We start from the raw sequence: 24,500 nt of genomic DNA on the forward strand, positions 1-24,500 counted from the left end.
TCTTGGGAGCCGCGGGGTCACGTGACGGGCCGCTTCCGCCGCGCGCTGAGGGCGGGATCGAGGTTTTTTTTCGGTTTCCCTTCCCCCCCCCCCCGGGCCGATGCGGCGGGGGGCGGTGCCGGCTGAGCCCGGGGTCCGGCAGCTCCTCCCCTCCTCTCCTCTCCTCTCCCCTCCCCATGTCCATCCAAGATGGCCGGTAAGTGGCTCGGCCTCGGCCTAGGTCCCGTCCCCCCCTCACAGGCCCCGGCCAACGCCGTGTCTTGTTTGTGCCCGCAGGGATCCCGCTCTACTTCGTGGATTTGCAGGATGACTTAGACGACTGTGAGTAGCCGCGGGGCCTCGTCCCCCGGGTGGGGTGGGGGCTGCTGCCGGCCTGCAAGCGGCCCTTCCGCGCCTGGCAGGGGGCCCGGCCCGGCCCGGCCCGGCCCGAGGGCTGGCGGGGTCTCTCCCGGCTGTGGAGGTGGGGAGAGCACGGGGCTGGTGGTTGTTTCCAGGGGAGCCGGTATTTCCTGGGCTGCGGAGGGGTGTTGCTGCCTGGGAAGGGGCCTGCAGGACCGTATCTTGCTGGGATCCTTCGGCTGATGGCCTGCCCCTGGGGCGAGGGGCTGGACCCGATGATCTTATGTGGTCCCTTCCAGCCCTAATGTCTGTGAAATCTGTGAATCTGTGAAGTCTGTGAAATCTGTGAATCTGTGAAGTCTATGAAATCTGTGAAGTCTGAAGTCTATGGGTCTATGAAACGATGACATCTGTGAGTCTGTGAAGTCTATGAAATCTGTGTGTCTATGAAATGTGAATAAGACTTTTTAAAAAAAGAAAAGCTCCCGAGGAAGACAAGCGACAGTAGCCTGGCCTGTATTTGGGTTGCTATAGCAGTGGACCGAGAGAAGTAGGGGCTTTGTGTCGGGTGAGCAGCTTGCCGGCAACCCCTGTCGTTGGCCTGAAGGCGAGCTGCTGGCTTGACATAATCCCCGAGTTGCCTCGTTCCGGGAAGGTGAGCCCATACGCTCTTTGTGATCCCAGCTGGTGCTCAGCGGTACTAGAAAGAGGGGTTTGTTTGCTTTTTGCTGTTTGTATTCAACTACCAGGCTTTCCTCAACTTCCTTAGGTCCCACTGATGTGTTTCTTGATTTGCAAACGCAGGGCTTCTTTCAGTCCCTCCTATTGTTTCTTTTCGCGCATGTCATAGACGTTAGGGCTGGAAGGGACCTCGCAAGATCATCGGGTCCGGCCTCCTTCCTGAAGAGCAGGCAGTTGGCTGGGGTCAAATGATCCCAGCAAGATAGGCATCCAAGTGTTTTAAAACAGAGCTGCCTTGATTTGTTTAGAAGTAGGCTTTATAAGTGGACTAATTTTGTAGCTGCTTTTTTTTTTTTTCTCTTTAATTCTCCTATAATAATGGCAGACTTTGCAATAAGCTTTATTTGACATTTTAACTTACTGCATTTACATCTCGGTTGTGCAGAGTTTACTGGAGAGCAGGGAGAATCTCAGCCCTCCAAACGTGCATGCACATCACAGCTTCTTTGGAGCTCAACAGAGTCCCTCAGATATGTCAAGTTAGAGATCTGGATGTTTAATTAATGGGGGTCAGAGAATATTAGTTTGTAAGAACATTTCTGAGTATGGGGAGCCCCCTCCAGCATTTTAGTTGTTGACTTGGGTTCCTGGCTTACGAAGAATGAATTGGTTACTTTGGACCGTTATTATTTTTGCTTAGACAATCCTTTTAATGGAGAATGGTAGTTTAAAGACTGTGGTGGAAGTAGGATAGGTTTGCCCTCTAAACGTACTGGCGTTATATTTTTTTGTCATGTATCTTCAGCCATAGCATCTGTACGAGGCATGGGAAATGTGATGAGGAAATTTTGAGAAACAAGCAAAAAATGTCATAAGTAAGCCCTTAAGTAGCCCACTGGAAAAACCCATACATAGCAAAAACCTGTCAGAGGATAGATATTCACTTTGTATGCTTCTGAATGTTGTTGTTCCTTGTTGAACAGTTTTTGCATTTGAGCCCTATGGTGCTTGTATTTCATTAGTGAATGGGTAAATGTTGTGTATGGTTTGCACTTCAGTTAAATTTAGAAAATTCTTTGGGATCTCCTCTCAGGACCAAAAGTGATATGTGAAAATAGTAATAGGAAGGATTGTATCAAGCCTACCTTGTATTCATTTTAAGTTTGATATTATGAGTGTGTGTTGAAGGATTTTTTTTTTTAACATTTCACTTCTGGGAAAATAGATTAAGTTCATAGTGACTGATAATAAGTGAAAGACTCAGAGTTTTAAATATCTCATTAAAATGCCATCTTCCCTTCTGTCAAAATGACTCTTTAGAAAGAGAGAGATCATGCAAATTCTTAAATGTAATTGAAAAATATAGGGAATCATCTTGCAAATTAGTGAAATTTGGTTGTGGATTTATTGGATTACCAGTATGTATTTCCACTTTAATTGTTTTAAGCAGAGACAGAAGACTGTTGCTAGTGTCATGGCCTCAAACAAATCTAAATACCCGTGTTGAGCAAAGGATTTGAAGTAGGGGTAGATCAGCTAGTGCACTTGTATATCCCTGCACTGGATTTAAAAGAAGCTTAGCAAAGCTCAATACATCTTACCTTACATTTGTTTTTAATAATAAGGGAGCCAAAAGATCTAGTGCTTCAGATTAAGATACATTATTAGAATTGAAAATATACTTTCTTTTTTTCCCCTCTGCTACAGTTAAAAATAAAAACAAAACTCATAGTTCCAACAAAATAGCTGTCAAAATAAATTCAGGTTTGCCAGCTAATTTTCCCCACTTCATTGGGAAAAGTGAAAAATGCCTGTCTGATCTCTTCTGCTTGCAGAGCAAGTAAAATAGGAGTAGCAGCAAGTGCAGACTTCCCACAGTTTTCTGCCAGTGTGGCTTGACCTGACTTGGCGGGGATCATCAGCAAGGGTGAGAGGGTAGTTCATACTCATTCAGTCTTTAGCCACTGTGCAGGGGCACTTAACAATGGTGTCATTTGTCCTGGTAACTTGACTAAAATAGTTTTATGGTTGTTAAACTTCTGGCTTTGGATATGAAGCTAAAGTTTGTCATATTTAAGGATTTTTATCTCTACAAGCTTTTATATATAGCGGTGACAAATAATGAAAGAAACGAGCATTTTGTACACATCCTTGTAAAGATGAATGAAATATATATATGTATATTCTAATCAACTTTAGGCTGAAAGGGACATACATAATGCAGCAGATTTGATTATCATTTGTGGGGCAGAGAGAAAGAGAAGTATCTAATTTATGGCAGGGTTCTTGACACTTATTGCCTTCTGAACTGATCTTGAATTAACAGTGCCAAGTATGAACTGCTCCTACTTGGTATGAAAGAGTATCCAGACTTAAGATGAGAAATCTGAGAACTCATCATATGGCTTTCACCTATTAAGTGATTAGTCTTTAAGAACAAGGCTATGGAACAACTAGAGCAACTCAGTACCATAAATGAGTAGAACTGCTTCCACAGTTTTGGAAGGAAATAAAGTGGAGATTAGTGGAGAACTGGGTAAGGAGATGCAATGTGTTGAATCCAGGAGAGGTCCCGTGTGTAATGGAGAAGTAAAATCTCCCTTAAATTCTAAGAGAAGTGATTGTGAATAGTGTGGTTTTTTAATGTTTTATTTTGATAAAGATTCTGTAGATTTAATTTCCTTAAAAATATCAAGCATCCTTACTTCACCAGCCCTCAAAGGTGCAAGGAGACACTTGTCTACCCCATCTAGGGCTGCGCAATATAAAATATTTAAGCAGATACAAATTGTGAGCCTGTTAATGGAAACTTATTTATAGGCTGGCATTATTTCAAAAGTTAATGTCAGCCATTAGAAATAGCTAGTTAATTAGAAGTAAAATTTAGTTTTGGGGTATAGAGTTTGCTCATTCATAGTATATCTGTGTGGTGGGAGGTGTCGTTGTCTCCCCCCCCCCCCGGTGTCATTCTTATTAAATGAGCTGGTGTAGCTGGGTGTTATAAAATGTCAGCAGAAGAAATACTGCAACCCTTGCTTTATTTTAAAAATCATATATGCATAGTTATGGCTATAGATTCACAAGTTAGCATAAAAATGAGTCTTCACTTGATTGCCATTTTTCTTGTGCTTGGGACTCCTATTGAAATCAGCTCATTGTGTGCAAGAACTGCAGGATTCAGTCCTTATTCTGGTCTTTTGTTGGAGTAGTTTCCTTGGAGACTCTGGTTTCCCCCTGCAACACACAGATAGCATCTTAATTGTAAAAAAAATTAAGACCTAGGTCTTATTTCCTCAGAAATAATAGGTTTGGTGTATCTCTAAGGAGCCCTGATTTGTGCCTGGGGCCAACTGTTGTTTCAAATCTACTGCTGTCCTTTGTTGGGAAGGCTACAGTGTGCCCCAAGAGCCTTTGCTTTCTTTTACACTGATGCCATTGAGGGAGATGCAGTTACTAGTTCTAGTCAATAGGTATTTCTTGGTATTGCTGGTGATTTAATTCTCTCCTCAGTTGGGAAAGGAGAAGACCCTCCAGGATTGGAGGTGAGGGACAGACCAGGGAACAAGGTGAATAAAATGCAGGTGTTTCTTAGCAATTTCATGTTTTTGCTTTCAAATTCATGTTTATAAGCAGGCACAAAGCCCCATAGCTCTGTAGGTACAAAGTTGATCTGTGAATTGATGTCTACATGCGTTAATGTTTGCTTGTTGAAACTGGAGATAATATACTGTATCGGTCCAATATTTAAATACACTCCAGTCTCACTGTACTGTTATCACTAGTAGTGGAGCAATTTCTCTTTTAATGATCTATAATAGATTTTAATAAAGCTCAGTGTCAAAATTTAAGCTACTGGTGATTTTATATTTGAATTTAAAACAGCAGAAAGATAACATATTTAAGCAATGCGAAGAAGTTTTGTGCTCTCTGAAATGCCTTATTTGGATGGACTGAGTTATTGGGAAGATATATTTTATTCATTAAACTAATACCCGATGTAGAGATTTACTTCTTCAGAGCACTTATAGACCAGCTAATCTTCACAGTATCACAGATGGATGGGTTAAGTAGTTGCCCCATGTGAGGGGAAACTGAAATGTGATTAAAGACATTGTCTGACTCACTTTAAAGTATATTGCAAAAGTTCCATTGATTTCACAGGGAACAGTTTTCACAGTGTCATTTTCCTTCCTACGCACACAGGCTCGTGGCCGCTAATGGAGTCTGTGCCATAGCTAGGAGCTTCTAGATTACATTCCCATGGTTTATTAAGCAATATATGCCAAAGTATAGAATAAGTAAGTATAACAATATACCAAATCCAAGTCAAACCATTAAGGGCAGTAAAAATTTACTTAATAAAATATCTAGTGTTTTTTTTTTCTTAAGGCCTATTTAATTTTATATATGCAGTGGTCACACTCCATTAAAAAATCACCACCGTGAGAGATGTAAGTCCTCTTGTATATAGTGAAGAATACAGGTTCAATCAATACAGACTTTCAGTTGTGATCCAAGTAGTTACATATAGCACTGGCATGTACTCTTTGTATAGTTCTTAGTGACATGAGAGGGAGGTCCTCTTTAATACATTGTATGTGACCTGCTTTTCAGTATTTCTTTAATAACAGAGGCTATTAAGTAATTACCTATCTTGTAGGCCAAATTATGGTTTTCACCTTTTATCTATTTCTTGCCTATAGTCTGTAACCTTCATGTGTAGATTATAAAATCATGACAGTTAAGAATGGTGGAGTGAAAATACTGGTGTGGTAACTTTTGGGGAGCAGTGCTGATGAGTTTTAAATAACAACAACAAAAATGCACATGCCTAGAGAGAGGTAAATAGTTTGTATTTATGCAGTAGAAAGTTCCCAAATGTATATGCACAATATGAGGAAATTTTATTTTGGCAACTGAGCCACTTTGCATTGCTTTCCTTTAAAATAAAGTGAAGATTAGGGTCTTCTAAGTATTTGTTAGCAAAAGAGAACTGTGTGCAGAGTTTCTCTAAAAGTGGCCAGTGCTGCTGAGGCAGTGTACTTAATTCTTTTATTTCTTCTTGAGCTGATGCTTTATTTTCCCCCCTTTTAAGTTGGGTTTGAAGATTATGGACCAGACTGTGATAGCATGAGGATAACTGCATTCTTGGACATTCCAGGACAGGATAACTTGACTCCACTGGCTCGTCTGGAAAAGTATGCTTTTAGTGATAATATATTTAATCGGTAAGGACTTGATCATTAGATTTTTATTTTGTAAAACCACAATAAGAATTTCTCCTTTTCTCCCTACTCTTTGTCAGTTGCCTAGTCATTCTATTAATATCTTTTGGTATTCTGATACTGAATCTAACTGTGGATTTGAAATGAAGAAAGTGTTAAGTTACTGTATCTCTTGTGATTTTTTTTCTCAATTGCATATTTAATGTTTTTTCTAGTTAATTAAAAACAGTGTTGTTTACATATTATAGTCTCTTTCAGTATTGGTCATCTTTAAGATATTCAATTTTATTTTCCATTTGGGGTATAGGCATGTTGCATACATGTGTTTGAACATTTGAGCATATAAAACAAGATTGGCCATACCTTTAAGTTGCCCACATCTGATAAGTTCCTCTCCTTATCCCCTAATCCTTGATGTGTCAGCAGGATATTAAAGTATACAATATGTTGTCCATTCACAGACAAATTATTGCCAGAGGCCTACTTGATGTCTTTCGAGATTTCAGTAATAATGAAGAAGATTTCTTGACAGTAATGGAAATAGCAGTCAGGCTGTCTGAAGATGCAGGTTTGAGATTGATTTTTATTTTTTTTTATTTTTACCCTTATTTAAGAAACTGCAGTTTAGATGTGATAGCCTACTTTGTTTCACTGATAAATACCGTGTAACATTTTGTTAAACAGAAAGGATAGGCCTTTGCACCTTGAACATGGTGTGGCCTTCCTTTATTTAAGATATTCATTCCTTCATAGAGATGTTTCTGTCTTTGGAGTTATGCAGCATCTGCTACCAACTGAAAGGTGTGGTAGCTGCTGTCAGTTCTACTATGTGATACTGCAGTAGCGTGGCCTATCAATGGACCTTTATCTTAGGGCTGGGCAAAATCTGGCCCTCCAAAGGGTTTTGTCCGCCCGCAGTGAGCCTCTTGGCCCTTCCTGGCCCAGTGCAGGGGACAGTCCCTAGTGCACATAGTGGAGCTGGGGTGGAGCAACGGTTGGACTTGTTTTCTGGCAGCCCCAGAAGTGGCAGCTCCTTCCTGCTGTGGCTGAATGTGCTGCTGCCCCCCACTGCTAGTCTTTGTGGCTGCTGCTGCCCAGGCACCCCAGCCCATCTGCCCTGCAGTCATCACTAGGGACACCAGATGGAGCGGGCAGGCAGCAGGAGATTGGCCTGGGACCCGTGTGGCATGGCAGATTGGATAGGGCCATGGGTGGATGGGGAACAGGATGGTAACAGTATGGGGCTGGGGCCTGGGACAGAGCCACAATCCGCTCCCCACCCATCCCTGCAGTGGGCACCAGTTCCACAGGCGGGACATGCGGGGAGCAGATTGTGGCTCTGCCCCAGGCCCTGGCCCCATGCTGTCATGGCCTCAAGATCCTGAGGCCCCAGGATGGCAGGGCAGTGATAATGTGGGGTTGGGGCCCAGGGCATAGCTGCAATCAGCTCTTTGTGACACGCTTGCGTGTAACACATATATATTCTGCCTGTGGAACTGGCACCTGTTGTAGGGACATGCGGAAAGCAGATCATGGCTCTGCCCTGGGCTCTGGCGCTAGGCTCCACTCCCATGCTGTTACTGCCGTGTGAGTCCACTCCCTACACAACCGCAGCCCCCTCCCATTGTGGGCGAGGGCAGGTAGTGTTGACCTAGCCCATGACAGCTCACCAAAACACCCTATGTGGCAAAATAATTGCCCGCCCCTGGAATATGTTTTTCATCCCTGACTCTTGTATGGAGGAGGCAGAGAAAAAGGAGTATTGTACCATAAGCAAGATTAAGATAGCCACTTTTTTAAAGTGTCTCAAGTACTTGTGGCCCCCTTATCAGAGCACCTCATAACATTTTAATGTATTTATACTCACAACAACCCTGAGGGGTAGGGAAGTGGTATTATTTTCCAGATAGGGAGCTGAGACATAAAGAGAGAGAAGTGATTTTTTCCTAAGGAATACAGGAATTTTGCGACTGAGCAGATACTTGAACTGAGGTTCCAAGTCCTAAGCTAGTGCCGTAGCTGCTTGACTGTCCTTTCATGAAATGCTTATTCCCTTTGCTGGATAGGAGCCATAGCAATCCAAAAATTGGTTTTCTGCTCTCTGGTTACTACCCTGCTGGTTCTGTTCCACCAGAAAATTCAGAAATCAATGTAAGGTACTCTACATAAAAATGTATAAACTTAAGCATTTTAACTCAAATACCTAAAAGTTAGTCACCTAGCCAACCTTTTTTTTTTTTTTAAGGAGTTAAGTGTCCAAATCTCATTACAAATCAGTAGGATTTGGGTATTTGACTTGCTTATTTACTTTTGAAAATGCCATCTTCCAAACCTAGAGTAAGGCTTCTGAATTCAGGATAAAAGTATTTGTGCTCTATTGAAATCAACTGGAGCAGTAGGTTTTCAGCCCCTCTGAAGATTATGGCCATTAATTAAGTGCTTAACTGGGGATCTAATTATTCATATTTAGGAATCTAGGTTTGAAATGTTTTATTTCCCTAAACCTTTCCATACGTATCATAGTATAGATAAAAAAAAATCGCGTAAAAAAAACTTCACTCAGATTACGAGGGGATCGACTTTGCTTGGAGAGCTTCACATTTGAATTTCATGATGTTTTGATATTTAAATCTGCAGCTTTAATATTGCATTAACACAGGGTTGTGATGGTGATTCTTGCTTACATGTAACACATGTATATTTAATATAACAACTTCCTTGTGATCTTTCTCTTGTACTGTATATCTAGCATTCTAAATAGAAGTTTGAACTAATGTAATATTTATAGCTTTTTTCCTGTGGTGTGTCTTACCTTTCTACTTGTTCATTTTTTTTGTGTGCTGTTTTTTTTTTTTAAATGTCTATCCTAACAATAATTAGAAAGCAAATTCCAATGAAGATCCATTCAGTGAAAATGTAGCTGTTAAACTATTATCTCCTAACCTGTAGTTATATAATTAATGGAAAGGCAAAGGTTAATCAGCATGTTAGTGATTGATTAACCTTCTCTGTCATTCTGAAGAGACTAAATGTTGCCTCTGTCAAGGAAGTACAGCACAGTTTTTAGCCATTGAGTTGTAGGTTATTGCAAAACACAGGAAGCAGATGTGAATGCTTTTGTGCGTCACCGGGTTTTGTGAACCTTGATGTTCTTACAAAACTTAGAACATCTAAAGTGCTAAATATTCCTTGTATCATTCCAGTGTACCTGAGAATGTTCTGGATGCTTTTCAGAAGATGAAAATTATTCAGAACATCATATCAAAACAGAAAACAATATGAAAAATAATATGTACTGCTTCTTTTGGACTGTTAGGGAGTTCCACAGTCGCTCAGTCATGGGTAAAAAATGTGTTCCCACAAATACGCTTTAAAGAAGTATAGTAGTCAGGCACAGAAAGTCAGCTTTTGAAAGAAGTTAGCTATATATTTGTGGAGGCAAAATGTGTATCTTATTTCTGTGCACTGTTGCTGCACAGGCTTGTGCAAGGGGTTTTTAAGGAGCAGTTGTGCATGTCACTATCGGGTTTGCATAGGCTCATGGTAATTGGGTTTGGTAACTCAGTGCATTAATAATGTCTGACTTCTCCGAAAAATATCCTGATCTTCTGGAGCTAGGAGGTTATATTTGAGTGTGAGATTTCTCAACGCTGTTAAATTTGAGATACTAAATGTTGACATTTTCAGAATCTTAATTTATTTACTATTTATACAGTTCCACGTTAGAAAATGTCATTTATTGAACATGCTGGGTTCTAATTTTGAACCAACTTGAAACAGCTTTGATTTTCTTTGTACTGCCAGAGCCAACTGTACGGACAGAATTGATGGAACAGATACCTCCCATTTCTATTTTTCTGCAAGAGAGTCGACCAAACTTTCCAACAGCATTTTCTGAGTATCTTATGCCTATTGTAGTGAGATACCTCACTGACCCTAACAATCAGGTAGGAAACTTCAGGCTGTTCATAGTTACTTCAGACGGGCATGGTGGCCTTTCTTAGGACAGGAGAAGGAAATAATAGGGAGGTGTTCTCTGTTGGTTAATAATACCTAGGTCTTAAATAGAGTTTTTCATCCATACCTCTTAAAATACTTAACAAAAGAAATCTTTATTATTCCCCCTAGATAGAAATGAATGAGGAAATCAGCAATAGATTCCAGAGATGAGTTCTATATCTGGCTCTAAGTTTAGCTCTTTACTCTACCCAAAGTTTGATTAAAAGGCCATCTATTTTAATATCTTACTAAAATAAGTTTTTGTTTTGTGTTGATTATTAATACTTTAGATAGTTAAATGGTAGCTTCTCAGACTTATTGCACTCTATTCCTTAAAAATGTTCACCTTTTAGTCTTACAGTTCTCAGGTACTGGTAAAATACTTCTTTAAAGTGTGCGGTATTTGCTCCTTTTCATGTCACAAGGTTAGAAAAGCAGGTCAAGAAGCACTGCTGATATTGCTGGAGCAAGACCTCGTCTTTCAAAATGATGTTGAAAATAAAGTGTGTCCAATTCTGTTGGACCTCTCGGCCCCAGACAGTGATGATGAGTACAAGGTGGAAGCTGTAAATGTAAGTGCCAAAGGAAGAAGTGGGGTGGGGAGGGAGTTGTGTTGTATCCCTTATTTAGAAATGGGATTTGTCAGTGCCTGGATTTGGGATTTGGACTTTACTTACCAAAGAAGTTTAAAAGTTTAGATGTGAACTGGTTAAGTGGAGTCTTGGTGCAGTTCTTCTTGTACTGTCACTGTTTCTCATTTGTTCTATTACGAATGTTTTTCCTTATAAAGAAAGACCTGTTTCTCAGTCCTTCCCAGTACCACAGGGTGCTATTCAGGACTCCTGTTTCAGATTATGGGCATGTGTTGTGAGATCTTTTTTAAAACAGAGACGTGGTCAAATATAGTTTCCAAATGAGCTACATTAACGTTATAAAGTAACTGGCCTTAAACTGTCACAGAGGAATATTTTTCTATATTTAAAGTCACTGGGAAGTAGAGCTTTAACAAGAACTGTGTGTGGAAACTAGTGTTCCCTCATCTGAAGCTGCAACAACAGTCAACCTACAGTCTAAGAGTAATGCTGACATTACAGGTAGCTGGCACGCGCACATACGCGTGCACAGAATGCAAGCAACAAAAGCTGTAAATTAGAAGATTAGCTAGAGAGATAAATGAGTGTTTGGCATTTTTATGGAAAGATTAGAATCAGAGAGAGAGTTTTTATTTTTAAGCTGCTAAAAGATTGTTAAAATCTAGGGGGGAAAATAAAACCACACGATGAAGGTGCTTGGCAGCTTTCTTTAATTTGTTGCAAAGGTTGTAATTTTTGCAAACAGTTTTTTTTTTCTTCAAGTTTCAGTGTCATAATAAAATTGGGCTGAAGGGACCTCAGGAGATGGAGGCAGAATCACTCATGTCTAAACCATTCCAGTGAAGTGTTTGCTTAACTTGAACTTTAAAACTTTCAGTGATGCACTTTTTACAATCTCTTGAGAGGTAATATGTTCCAGTACTTGACCACCCTTGTAGTGAGGGTGTCTTCCTTAACATGCGACTTAAATTTCCCTTATTGCAGTTTAATCCAATTGCTACTTGTGGACGCAGAATAATTGGTTGCCATCCTCTAGAAAAATCTTCCTGTATCTGAAGACTGTTTCCCTCCCCCTCACTGCCCCTTAGTCTTCTCTTCTCTAGACTAACTAATCTAGAGGTTCTTCTAACCTCTCCTTAATATATCATGTTCTGTAGGCCTCTGATAATTCTTGTCGCTTCCTTCTCTTTCCAGTATATGTATGTCTGTCTTGAAGGGTAGTAGTGTACAGTGTGAAGTGTGAGACATGGGGTTGCACATGGAGCCTCAACTTTGCAGAAAAGTTTGAATGATTTGGAAAGTCTTTAAATCTCAAGACTTTCCTCAAGAATGCTTGATGAAAAAAACATTTTCTATTTACTTATGAGAAATCAAATTTGGTTCCATGAACTATAAAGGTGTGTGACTACCTGTCAGCACTTGACCTGTAAAACAGCTTTACCTTCTAGATTGTCTTTGTTTGGCAGATTTCCAGGGTGACATTTGACTACCAGATGTCTTTCTGAAGGTTTGACAGTTGCACAAAGAAAAGGAATCATGGAGCTTTTATTTGCCAATTTGTTACAAAATTCAGAACATTTCTAAGACTGAGGACTATTTTTATAGAGGGAGAAATATTTTTTTGAAAATATTAAATTAAAAAAATGTTTTCATGCTCTGGTAATCCAACAGTCTTTGGCTCAGCATGTGATTTTTGGGCTTCATCAAACAGAGCTATTCAGTGGAAAGAAGGATGCAAAGCAGTGGGTCCACCCTCTCCCAAACTTTTCTCTAGTTGCAGGTGCAGGGATCTTCATGCATTATACTGAAAAAGCATATGCGTCTAAAGTAAATGCTACTGATAACCTGTGGTTTATGGTTACAGTTGATACTAACTGCTTCTCAGATAAAGGAGCTCAAATCTAATGAATGCATGATTTTTCTTTTCCTTTTCTATGAGCCAAAATTTTTATATACGGGCAGGTAATTGAATGTGAATTCCATGAGGTGTGCCCTAGGTAATGTATATAATCATGTTGTCTTATTTTTATGAGCTTAATCCTTCTTTCCCCTTCTCTCCTGTTGTTTGGCAAACTTGTTTATTGTATTTTTGTCTTCTGATCCTGCAAACAGCTATGCCTCTTCTAAATTTCAAGCCGTGCTGAAGCCAGGGAGACTACTTGCATGCTTAGTGTTAAGCATGCAAACACACTGTTTTCAAGAACATGGCTTTGTAGGGTTGCTGTCACAGTGGGGCACTTAACACCACTGTTACAAAAATATTAAGGTTACTTACAGACATGGAAAAAAACCAAACAAATGGTGCTTTACTTTCAGCTCTGTGCACCCCTGTGCTGTGCGCAGCACGTGCCCAGAAGAAGTATTGCCATAGTTTCACCTGGCTTGCCTGGCATCTGCATAGATTGCATGTTTCAGTGGGGCTTTTTGGCACTTTTATGTAATAGCGGGTTGAATGGCTAAAAGTGCCAAAAAGCTCTGCTGAAGCGCACAATTTATACAGAAGCTGGGCGAGTCTTGTTGAACTAACGTGCTTCCTCTTCCAGTAAAACGCTGTTTTGTTTGGTTTTTGTTTTGTTTGGTTTTATTCTCATCTGTCAGGAGCCAAACGTGTAGTGCACACTATAAAACATGTAGCGCACACTACTTCCTAGGTTGAGAACCCCTGTATAAAGCAGTGTGCATTATCTTCTAACTAACTTATTCTGTGAAGTCATTTTACAGTTTTCCTGCAGTCTGTCTGCTGGTGCAGAAGTGTTATGCTCAGGCACGACAATACTTTATCTATTGTTTTTTATTTAAAGCTCCTGGGAACATGCTGCATATACGAGTGCATGAAAATAAATAAGGGAAATAAACTTTAAAATATGTTCATGTGCCAATTTTGCATTTTAGGAACTAGTTAACTTTTGCTTTCCAAACTGACCTTTTAGAAGTATACTGGAACCAAAATTGAGTACTGTTACAGGACTAAGAGTTATGTTTTTTTCCCCTCTCTTGTTTATAGATAATCTGTAAAATGGCTTCTATGTTGAGCAAAACAACTGTTGAACGCATACTTCTTCCCCGTTTCTGTGAGCTGTGTGGCGATGGGAAGCTGTTCCAAGTCCGTAAGGTTGGCATGGCTAGTTTCATAACTGAACTCTTTCAAATGCACTTACACAGTCTCACGGTAACATCTGTGCAAATCAGCTTTAAGCCTGCCATTGATGGGTAAAATTATTTTAGACTAGCTATGTTTCTTATACTCCTTTTTTTCTGCACTGAAGAACTTCATTATTTGCTTGAATAATGGAGCTTATGGGGTGAATGATACTAGTTTGAATCTTAATTCAGCAAAATATTTAACTTTAATCACCTACTGAAACTGGCCAAAATCACAGTCCTGTCAGTACATCTGAGTCCTGATATGCATGTAATGTATTTTACTTCTGCACCATTTTTGGCAGTTTCTGCTCAAGTCATTCAAATATTCAAATGACAAGTTCCTTCAAACCATCTGGAGCTGATTGAAATTAATAGGACTTTTCACAGATGTGTTGATTCACCCAAACATTGAATTCAGTGATACCATGCATGGACCATGGAGGCCTACCTAAGGAATCTGTATTCAGGAGTGAGGCTTCAGTGCTTGCAGGGTTTACTTGCATGATTAAGTTAGAGAAACGCACACAAATTATCAAATGCAAATTGATACTTAGACTAAAATATGGGGTGAAATTTGCCTCTCCCTCCCCTCTTTCTCAATCCACAGCAAAAATCAAAATAATCTTAGTGGCCTTCAAGTTTACCTATAATTTCTTCCCTCTTTTCAGATTTGTGCAGCCAACTTTGGTGATATCTGTAATGCAGTTGGACAAGATGCTACAGAGAGGTTTTTGGTATGTAAACCTCAGAGGCATATTTCAATGGATTTGTATTTTGTGCGAGCGCAACTTGTAATCATAGTTGGTGACTTTCTGCTATTGGTTGGCTGTTTTTCTGTTACTAGACTGGTTAAAAAATTGCTAGTTATTCATCTCTTTGCAAAGGTTTGTCTTCAACAAAACGTAATGGTTGACTTATTCGGACCTAGGACAATGGTTCCAAAATGAGACTCCAGGCTGGGATTGAGTAGCAAGACTTTGTTTTTCAGATGGAAGCACAGCTGAAAGCCCATTGATATTTTAAAACTTATCTGACTGTGTCACTTCTTGCCCAACCTGGAAGGAATTATATTTACAGCCTTAATAAGTTAGCCTTATGCCAACACAGGCTTTAAGAAAAAATAACTTTTTTTTATAATTTTTGTCCTTCTCTAAACCCCTATTTAACTTGAATGATAGTCTAGACCATACTGAAATGAGTGGGGCAAAAAGAGGGTTTTTAGTTTTCAATTAATTTATTCTTAGACACTTTTTTCACATCCTCCTCCTCTTCTTCTCCCTTCCCCCTTTTATGTGAACTATTGCCATCTATGCTATCTAAGTTGCAGTTTCTGTTTGATTAGTTATGGTTTCACTTGTTTTTGGCAGATTCCAAAGTTTTTTGAACTCTGCTCTGACAGCGTTTGGGGAATGCGTAAAGCATGTGCTGAGTGCTTTATGGCAGTGTCTTACACTACTTCCCCAGAAGTTCGGAGGAGTAAGCTGTCACCCCTCTTTATCAATCTTATCAGCGACCCCTGCAGATGGGTAAGGAAGGAATAGGTTCATTGATATACCTGTGACTTAAGCAAATGCACTTTTCCATTTCAAATAGCTTCTAAGGGGCTTGATTAGTGGTGATTGAGTGCTAAAGGTTTCCATGTCCACATGAGGAACCTGTGGAAGTTCTTAGTCATGGATCTTCAAATGGAGAGTATTGGAGACCACAAGCCTGCAGCATCCTATATGAATACCCAGTTTCACACCCACCCACCCACCCTCATTGATTTGTAGAATTTAGTGCTTGGGTAATTAGAGAACAAGGTCCAGTGTGCAGGCTGGTTGGTTGCCATCAAAAACTGAAAGCTGAGGGTGTTAGGATCACAGTTAAACATTTTAGTACTCTTCTTGATTTCTCTGTTTTAGAAATGTAAGATGCCCTCCTTAGGGGTTTGGTGTCAAATTTTGGTTGCTCAGATTTGAAGACAGTGCTTTTAAAAAATGATATAGGACTAGAAAAAGAAATTTCATTGTAGTATTAGTGGGAATGTGGGATTTGGATTAAGTCAGTGAAAAAAATGATTTTATTCGAATCATGCAGTCATTTTACAGGTAAATGACTTCCATATTTTAGGCACACACATTACATCTTAAATCCCTTTGATCTGTTGCCTTGTTTTTTCCTTATAAATACTATTATTAAAAACAGTATATGAAGCAAAGACCTGTTGAGTGGTGAATTGCAATGCCAAAACATTTTTTTGTATGTTACTATTTAATTCAGTAACAGAAAAGGGTGAACCAAATTCCATGTTTCAGTTTTAATAGTATGGTAACAGCACTACTACTGAATATATCACTGTTTTTTTTTTTGTTTTGTTTTGTTTTTTGTTTTTTTTTTATACTACCCCAGGTTCGCCAAGCTGCTTTTCAGTCTCTTGGTCCATTTATTTCTACCTTTGCAAACCCTTCTAGTGCTGGCCTTTACATTCGGGAGGATGGGACACTGAGTATCCGACCAGCAGCCCAGGATGGCGCTTCCAGTTCTTGCCAGGCAGGCAGTATTGCAAATATACCATGCTCCAGTGCAAACAGTTCATCCCCGAGGTAAAACCTTTGAGGAGGAGAGAGAAACTGACAAGATCCTTTTCCTACAGTTTTAGTTGTTGTGGCTCTGTGTGCAACACAGGACTAATATTATAGGGACTTGATAATAAAGTTTCAATAATGGCATGAAATGTGGATAACCTGAGTCTTTTGTCTTGGCATGTAATTTAAATCTAGTCTATGCTTTAATGTTTCTTCAGTAATAATTTGGGAAGGGGAGAGTTGTTTTGTATTAGAGGTAGAACAGTTAGTTCTAAAGTAGGATTTATCTCAAATATAATAACTACAATTATTGTAATTGCTGTTGTCTTTTTATAAAGCATTTACCTGGAAAGTATGGTCTTAGGGCTCTTTATTTGTTCTGTTAATCATGCACCTCTGTTATTAGTTCAGAACAACCAATGGGAGTAAAATCAACTGTACTTCCCTCAATGAGCGATTCTGAAGTCAACCCTCTGCTCTGCACTGAAATCCCAAATAAAGACACAGAGGAAGCAAGTTCAGAGAGCTGTGCTAATCCCGGAGAAGATCTAACTAGATTGTCTCAAGGTGACGATATTGCTGCTTGTGTAATAGAGGGCATTAAAGACTGTCAAGTCAGCAACTGCCAGGGAATGAACTCAAGGGTCCAGTCTGCTGAGGATCTGTTTAATACTTTCCTATACTGGCGCCCACCTCTCCCTGATATAAGCCAGGATTTGGAGTTGCTTCAGTCCAAGACGGAGATGCATAAAGATGGCTGCTCTGTATCAGAGGCTTTGTGTAATAACTGTGTTGCTAGTAGCGAAATAAAAAAGGTGCTGGAAACCTTGCAGGAGCACATGGATGATCCAGATGTTCAAGGTAAGAGCTTACAATAGTAGAATATGGCTTCTGCTTCCTCAAAGAATTTCTTACACTCTTCATAGTCCTTTCTTGCAGCAAGTCGTTTTCTGGTCTGGTACTCATTCAGTGATGAGAATCTCTTGTATGTCATTAATTTTGTTCCAAGCTTAGTTTGTCGTGCATCATGTTCTCCCCCACAGTTAAAGTCTCTTAAAGGTGTTCCTGGTACCTGAGGTCAGGAAATGAGATGGATCCTAGCTACAGAATCCAGGTCTGTCACATGGCAGAGCAGAGCACTTGCCAGAAACCACCATGTTGGCTGTAAGCTCAGTTACTGTAATTATTAGAATTGCTACTAAAGGGAGAAGCTAGTGAGCTGAGGCTGATGACAACTAGTAGACTAGTGAGGTGGGGAGTGATAATGCTCCAGGAAATAAGAATGTGCCTACATGTTTTTCAGAGCCTCTGCCTTGGTTTTTGTACTGTTTTCTTATGCACACCTGCTGACCAGGCATATAAGGTGCTGAAACTTATAGCAAGCTGGCATGTATACTTTCAGAGCCATCTCCCTCCCACCATGCCTGTTATCTGTTACCAACTTGTTGCCTCATCCCAATGAGCTAAATACCGCCATATGAATATTTTGAATCCCAACCCTCCTGGATGGGAGTCAGACCTACATGGAATTGGAGACTCAGTCTGACTCCACACCAGACTGAGAACAGTTAGCCTATGAGCAGTGCACCCACATTGTTACTGTGTGTAGAGAGCTCCATGTCACCAGAGGTGTAGATAAAAATGTTGATAGGGCATCAGGAAACTGAAAACGAGTTTGTTTCAGCTAGAGAAAGGTGATGAGTAGGTGTCTATCCTATTTGAGAGAGTGATAGTAGACAAAGGGATTGGGATTACAGAGAATAAACAAGAAAAGATGAAGGCAGAAAGAAAGAATAGAAAACAGCAGAGAACAGAATAGAGAGCTCTGGAGGAGGAGGGAGATTAGATGCTCCAGGAGAAGACCAAGAGAAAGTTCCACTTGGAGATGAGATGAGAGATGGGTGGGGAATTTAATTCCACCCAGCTTAACCAGTGTACCTATATTCCAAAAGATGCATAATAAAACATATTGTATAGTTTTAAGGATAGGATAGTCTTTTGCTAATTACTGTTGGAGTCTATCAGAAATCTATTCAGGACATAGAAATAGTAACTATTATGCTTTTGTTGAAAATGTTAGTGCTTCCAAGTCTCTGTTTCTCTTATCGAATAGTCGTAGCCCTTTTGTGCCAGTAGTACATTTATTTTTATTTTTTGTTAGCCTCTTATACTGCATTTGATTTTAATTTAGGAATAAATAATTGTAGCTTTAAAACCAAGTGCAAGGAAAACTTTACTGTGTGTAAAGGAAAACTTTAAGCTGAAATCCCTTCACTTAATAACAGCTCAGGTTCAAGTCTTGTCTGCTGCACTCAGAGCAGCTCAGTTTGATTCCATCCGAGATCATGAGACCAAACCAAGGGAAGAGACTGGTGGCAAACTTCAGAAGCAAATATCTTCTTTGGATGCCAGCATCGCCACAGTAGAGAATGCTTCATCCTCTCCATCATCCCATGATAACATGATTGACCAAACTACTACCAGTATACTGAAAAGCACAGTAAGTATACAGTCATTCCTGATAGATAGACAAGTGGACTTTTAATGATGGTAACAATGTTTACCTCTGTTTAAATAGCCCTTAGCACAGCAGTACCCCAGTCCTGATATCTAAGAACTATTACAATAATAATTATCCCATATCACTTAATAAATATCACATTTTAAAGTTATTCAAAGCTCTTATTTATTTGGGGGCCTAAGTAAGCTAAGAACTAGTAAGTTGTGGTTTTTATAAATGGTCTTACAGGAATCTCATGTGCAGCAAACCAAATAGTCTTCATCCTTCCTGTATCTAATCTAAAATTAGCCGCTTATCTTCAGGCAGGAGGCTGAATCAGTCAGTGACAAAATGCATACTTCCTGCCTTACTGTTTTATGATGCTCTTGATGTGCACATGGGGGTGAATAGGAAAGCTTTTGCACAGTGCTTCGTTTTGTCTTTAGCTAAAACTAATGCATAGGAAGTTACTAATGTCCTACGTGTCCATCAGAATAACATTTTCAGCACTTATCAGTAGGAAAATAAAAGTAATAACTTGGGGAAATACCTGAGGTGCTCCAAAATGCGTAAAGATTGTATAGGAGTATTGGCTTTCCTAGAGCAGCTACTGAGCTGTTTCGTCAGTAACTGTTAAGGCACAGAAAAATAGCACTTTTTCAGACTATAATTAAAAAAACCCCCCAACTATATTCCAGCATTTGAACGCTGCCAGATCCCTTGCAATGTTACCTAATAATATAATAGCTTTTTTTGTAAAAACTAGTGAAAATAGTCTTAATGTCACCCAAAACAAGGTAGAGAGTAACATGGTCTTACATAAATAATATTTTCTCATGGTTGCTTACTTACGGAATTGGGCTGTATTTGGCCCTTGGAAAGCTGTTCTTTGATGGAATTGCATTGCCTTGGTGTGATGCTTTGAGAGATCCCAACCACCAATTCTGTAATGGAAATATATAAGCATAATTCTTTTGCAGGACTCTGAGGAGCCACGCAATGGGACCAGCGACTTCTTAAAGAAAGAGCAAGATAATCTACCCTTTGAAGACGATAAATCAAAGTTACAGGTGGTTAAAGTTGAATTGTCTGTGTGATGTGCGGCTCTTTGCTCAATTAAATGACACTTCTCTGTCTGAAGCACAATAATTTAGGAGCACTGCATCCAGTCACCTGCAAAATTTTGTATAGGCATCAGTAGGCAGAACCCTAATGATTCTGATAGAAACTGGGAAGCAAAAAAAAAAAGCTTGATTTCAGTAAAATCCGTATTTGCTGCACCAAGCAGGGGGATTTTTCTTATGCCCTGTGCTGCTGCCTGTATGTCATAAGCAGTGAAATGTTTTGAGTTCCAAAATGCAGAAGACACTCCGAAGTTCTGTGAGGAGTCTAGTTGCTGCATAACTCGGTTCGGTACCCAGAATGATATTGTTCAAGGATGAAATAATGTTTCAGCCTTTACTAAAACATTGATAATGTAACAAAGATTGATGTTGTTTTCTGCTCTACCTAAGCTGGTTGACAAGTCACTGAGGTGGTGACTTGTCCTGTAGTTTAAGATGGCTTGTGTCATTGCAGGGTGTTCAGTTACTTTGTTATACTGTCCTGGCTTGTTCCCCTGGTCCATTTGCCATCTGGTTGGAGGCACAAAAGAGAATGCTGTACTAGGACAGATGTCTTTCCATACTGATGGTCTGTCTCCTTCTTGTTTAATTTATTGATTTTAATAATTTACTGTCTCTATTTTTAGGATATCATACCTCAGCCTTTATTAGATCAGTACTTGTCAATGACTGACCCAGCTCGAGCCCAGACTGTTGACACTGAAATAGCAAAACACTGTGCTTATAGTCTCCCAGGGGTGGCTTTAACTCTGGGCAGGCAGAATTGGCACTGTTTGAAGGATACATATGAGACCTTGGCATCAGATGTACAGGTAAAATCACATTTTCAGAGAAGAATTTAGAACACCAATATACAAATTAGAAATAGGCAAGCAAGCAATGTTGAGGTTTACAAGAAACCGTGAAGCTGTTGATAATGGGCAAAATTTATGTTCAAATCCTTTCTTTCCGCTTTTCCTCCCCCCCTGCTCCCCACACTCCTCTCTCCTCCTTAGGGCTTTAAGAAAATGCAGCTTCATAAATATAATGCATGTACAGAATTTGAGAGCTTGTTGTAAATGTTTTTGCCTCTTCTCTTCCCACCCTCCAAAAAACCCCCAGTTCTATTACTTCAGTGTTTTCTACAGTTACAGTGTTTAATCTAGATAATTTGTTTATTTACTATCAACAGTGGAAGGTACGTCGGACGCTAGCTTTTTCCATACACGAACTGGCTGTTATTTTAGGGGATCAACTAACAGCAGCTGATCTAGTGCCGATTTTTAATGGATTCTTGAAAGATCTGGACGAAGTGCGCATTGGGGTTCTTAAACATCTCTATGACTTTCTGAAGGTAAGAGGAAATGTCATTTAAGTACATGGGTTTTCACTTTTGTCGATATAGGGATGTCTGTGTGTTTCACACTGAAAAAAACTTTCTTTAGATGTTTTAGGCAGATAAAACAAACCAACACTTTTTTGTTTTATTTTCCCTCAGAAATGTTATTTTAAATGCTTTTTTATGATTCTTTGAATTCCATTCCCAGATAAATAAATCCTCCTGTATCTGATCTTTTCTTATTTTTGCAAGCCAGTGCAAAGTAAGTGTTATTTAGAGTAATCAAGGTCTGTAGCAGGAAGGACTATGATTAATTTAGGGATTGGGGAGGAACAGATTAGATCATTAATCCATTTTTGGGACCCTCTACAAGAGTGGTCTTTTCAGTATCGTTTTTTACACTTTTCCAGTCAAGTTCAACAAGGAAAAAATGGGTAAAAGCTCTGTAGCTGGAAACATTTCAAAGTGGTGTCTTGTGTGCTTATTTGAGAACGGGCTGAAACTTGAATTCCTCACTACTTGACTGGTGAACAAAGTATGACTAAAAGACTTTTAAAAAAGAGTTTTTCAGTTAGGCGTGCCTAATTTGATCATGCAGTTTCGTGCTTGATTTTTCAGTAACTGTACAGTAGCTCTTGGAAAATTCAGCTTGTACAGCTAGATGTCCACAGTTTTTAGAATCTGGCCTGTAGTTTTCTGGAGAATAAAACATATTTTCTATGAACATCCAACTTTTTCTTACAGGAAAATGTAAATAAATAGCAATGTCAAGGAGTAAGGAACAGAAAATATCCCAGAGGGGTACAGCTTCTAAAGTTTCAAATTGTTATTTTGAACTGCTGGATTCATCAATTTCATTTAATAATACCTTGTTTGTGGAACACCTTTTCCTTCAGTTGCTTCATGCAGACAAAAGGCGAGAGTACCTTTACCAGCTTCAAGAATTTGTGGTGACTGATAACAGCAGGAATTGGAGGTTTCGTTATGAACTGGCAGAGTAAGTAAAAACGTAATCATTTCAACCTCTGGTGATACGATTCCACATCCTGAGTCGTGGTTTCATATCTGGAATTGAATATGGGGCAGGGAGATATTTAGGTTTAACCTTGAAACTCCATTTAAAGTCAATAGGTCTGGGAGAGTAGCAGAAGCTTAGGGTACAACACACTGACCCACCAGCATGCCATAGCTCAACCTCTAGGGATCACATGTTCGTTGAGAGCGTCATTTTCTCTCTGTTCTCTGTTGAGGCTGGAAGCCTTAACTAACTTCCTTCAGTGATCCATAACTCATTATTTCATATTCAGACAACATTACTGTTGGATGGTAGGGTTAAATAACTACAGAAAGCAAAACAGCAGGGAGATGACTTTTACCTCTTTACAGCATTAGACTGAGATTGGAATATAGAATGCAATTCTGATGTCCACATTTAAAAATGGATATTGGGAAAAATTGGTCCATCTGCACAAGTAGGTAATGTATGTAGTTGGAGTGTATATGTTACCTGATTAAACATTTTGTAATGGTGCACGGATTAAAGATATTTTTTGGGCTGATACTCATGGCCAATTATTAATGAGCCATATTGGCTGATAGCAGTCTGATTGCTGATGTGCAAGCCTGGCAGCTTGGAGAGCAGTGTTGGGTTGGTAAGTCTCCGCGGCGAGGGAGGAAGTGGGGCTGGGGCACGGGCAGGCGCTGCCCAGCCAGGGTGGGGCATGAGATGGAGCCATGCTTGTGCAAGGGTGGGGGTTCCTGCTGCTGCGTGCACCCCCAGAGGAGGCATTGGGGGCATGTGCCCCCTGGATCAGTGCATGAAGCAAGGGTGAGCCTGGGGCTGGGCTCTTCCCAGTGGAGTTGTTGGGCTGAGGCTGCACTTGGGATGGGTGGTGGTAGTGCTAAGAGGGGGGCTATGGCAAATTTTGGCGTGGCTGTAGTTGCCGTCCCTGTGCTGCCGTTGCCACCTGCCCCATGCACAGCCCTGGCCCAAACCAGTGCCCGGTGCCTTCTTCAGCCCCAGCCCACAGGAGCAGCCCACCCTCATCCCATGCACAGATCCAGGGGGCCCATGCCCCCTTTGCCTCTCCCGGAGGTGCACACAGTGGTGGGAGCTGCACCTGCCCCTCCCTGGGCCCCCCGGACAAGCCACTTGCAGCTCTGTCCTGCGCCCTGACCCGCCTAGTCAGTGCATGTCCCAGCCTCACTCCCTCTCTCCCTCCCCCGATTTACCAACCCAGTGCTGCTCTCCAAGCTGCTGGGCTGCATTCTTGACTGCGTGCATGCTGCAACTGTGCCCATGCATGGGGCATTTATCGGCAACATTATCAGCCACATTACCAGCAGTCGTCTTTTTTTGGCTGATGTCAATTTTCCCTTTATCGGCGCCAATATGATATGCACTGATGTATCGATTGGTGCACTTCTAACATTTTTTTTTCCATTTTACCATTTAGTTGACTCATTTAGCCTTTTTCACAGAAAAGAGCCTCGGAAGCAAAGGCCTAGAAAATATTTTGCTCATATATTTTTTAAAAAAAATTTTTTTAGGTGATAGAAAATTGAGAAGCAGTTTTAATTCTGATGTAAAATATGTTCACAGGAAGGTACCACTATCACCACAAATCACAAACACACTGAAAGCAATCTAAAAACTTGTATTAGAACAGATAAGCAGTAACAACAACAGTACTTAAACATAATTAATTCACTCTAGATACAAAATTCACAACTGTGATACAACAGTTCAATTGGAACCACTAGCATAGCCTATTAATCCAAATGAACCCTAAAAATACATCAATTTAACAATCTTGTCAAGAAAAAGATAGACGAATTCTGGAGGCCTAGATCTGAGAGATATGCACTCCGGAATAAGGGAGGGGTGACACTTACAGTCTCCTCTGAGCTTGACTGCAGAATATCTCAACAGTATGAGCTGCCAGACTGCTGCAGATACCCCACCTTCAGGTCACCAGACTTCTGCAAGGCCGAGTTCACCAATCAGCCA

At 40.2% G+C, this 24,500-nt stretch overlaps 1 protein-coding gene across 4 annotated transcripts in view; it reads left to right on the forward strand.

The window, feature by feature from the left end:
- Positions 1-24,500, forward strand: part of LOC102565812 (serine/threonine-protein phosphatase 4 regulatory subunit 1) — a 32,704-nt gene that overhangs the window by 141 nt on the left and 8,063 nt on the right. Inside the window, exons 1-16 of one of the 4 annotated variants that reach the window (XM_019484494.2) lie at positions 44-62; positions 277-321; positions 6,116-6,248; positions 6,707-6,813; positions 10,050-10,192; positions 10,670-10,816; positions 13,842-13,949; positions 14,650-14,715; positions 15,349-15,507; positions 16,373-16,566; positions 16,955-17,409; positions 18,834-19,048; positions 20,029-20,118; positions 20,799-20,984; positions 21,344-21,505; positions 22,387-22,487. In XM_019484494.2, the coding sequence (XP_019340039.1) occupies positions 6,151-6,248; positions 6,707-6,813; positions 10,050-10,192; positions 10,670-10,816; positions 13,842-13,949; positions 14,650-14,715; positions 15,349-15,507; positions 16,373-16,566; positions 16,955-17,409; positions 18,834-19,048; positions 20,029-20,118; positions 20,799-20,984; positions 21,344-21,505; positions 22,387-22,487 (2,231 nt within the window). In that variant the 5' untranslated portion in view covers positions 44-62; positions 277-321; positions 6,116-6,150. Of the gene's footprint in view, positions 1-43; positions 63-95; positions 197-276; positions 322-5,223; positions 5,319-6,115; positions 6,249-6,706; positions 6,814-10,049; positions 10,193-10,669; positions 10,817-13,841; positions 13,950-14,649; positions 14,716-15,348; positions 15,508-16,372; positions 16,567-16,954; positions 17,410-18,833; positions 19,049-20,028; positions 20,119-20,798; positions 20,985-21,343; positions 21,506-22,386; positions 22,488-24,500 lie in introns of those variants that run through there. The other 3 variants (XM_006271757.4, XM_059713236.1, XM_019484493.2) reach the window with 3 other exon arrangements.

This window comes from Alligator mississippiensis, chromosome 9 (assembly GCF_030867095.1).
Source record: "Alligator mississippiensis isolate rAllMis1 chromosome 9, rAllMis1, whole genome shotgun sequence".
In the NCBI taxonomy this organism is placed as follows: domain Eukaryota; kingdom Metazoa; phylum Chordata; order Crocodylia; family Alligatoridae; genus Alligator; species Alligator mississippiensis.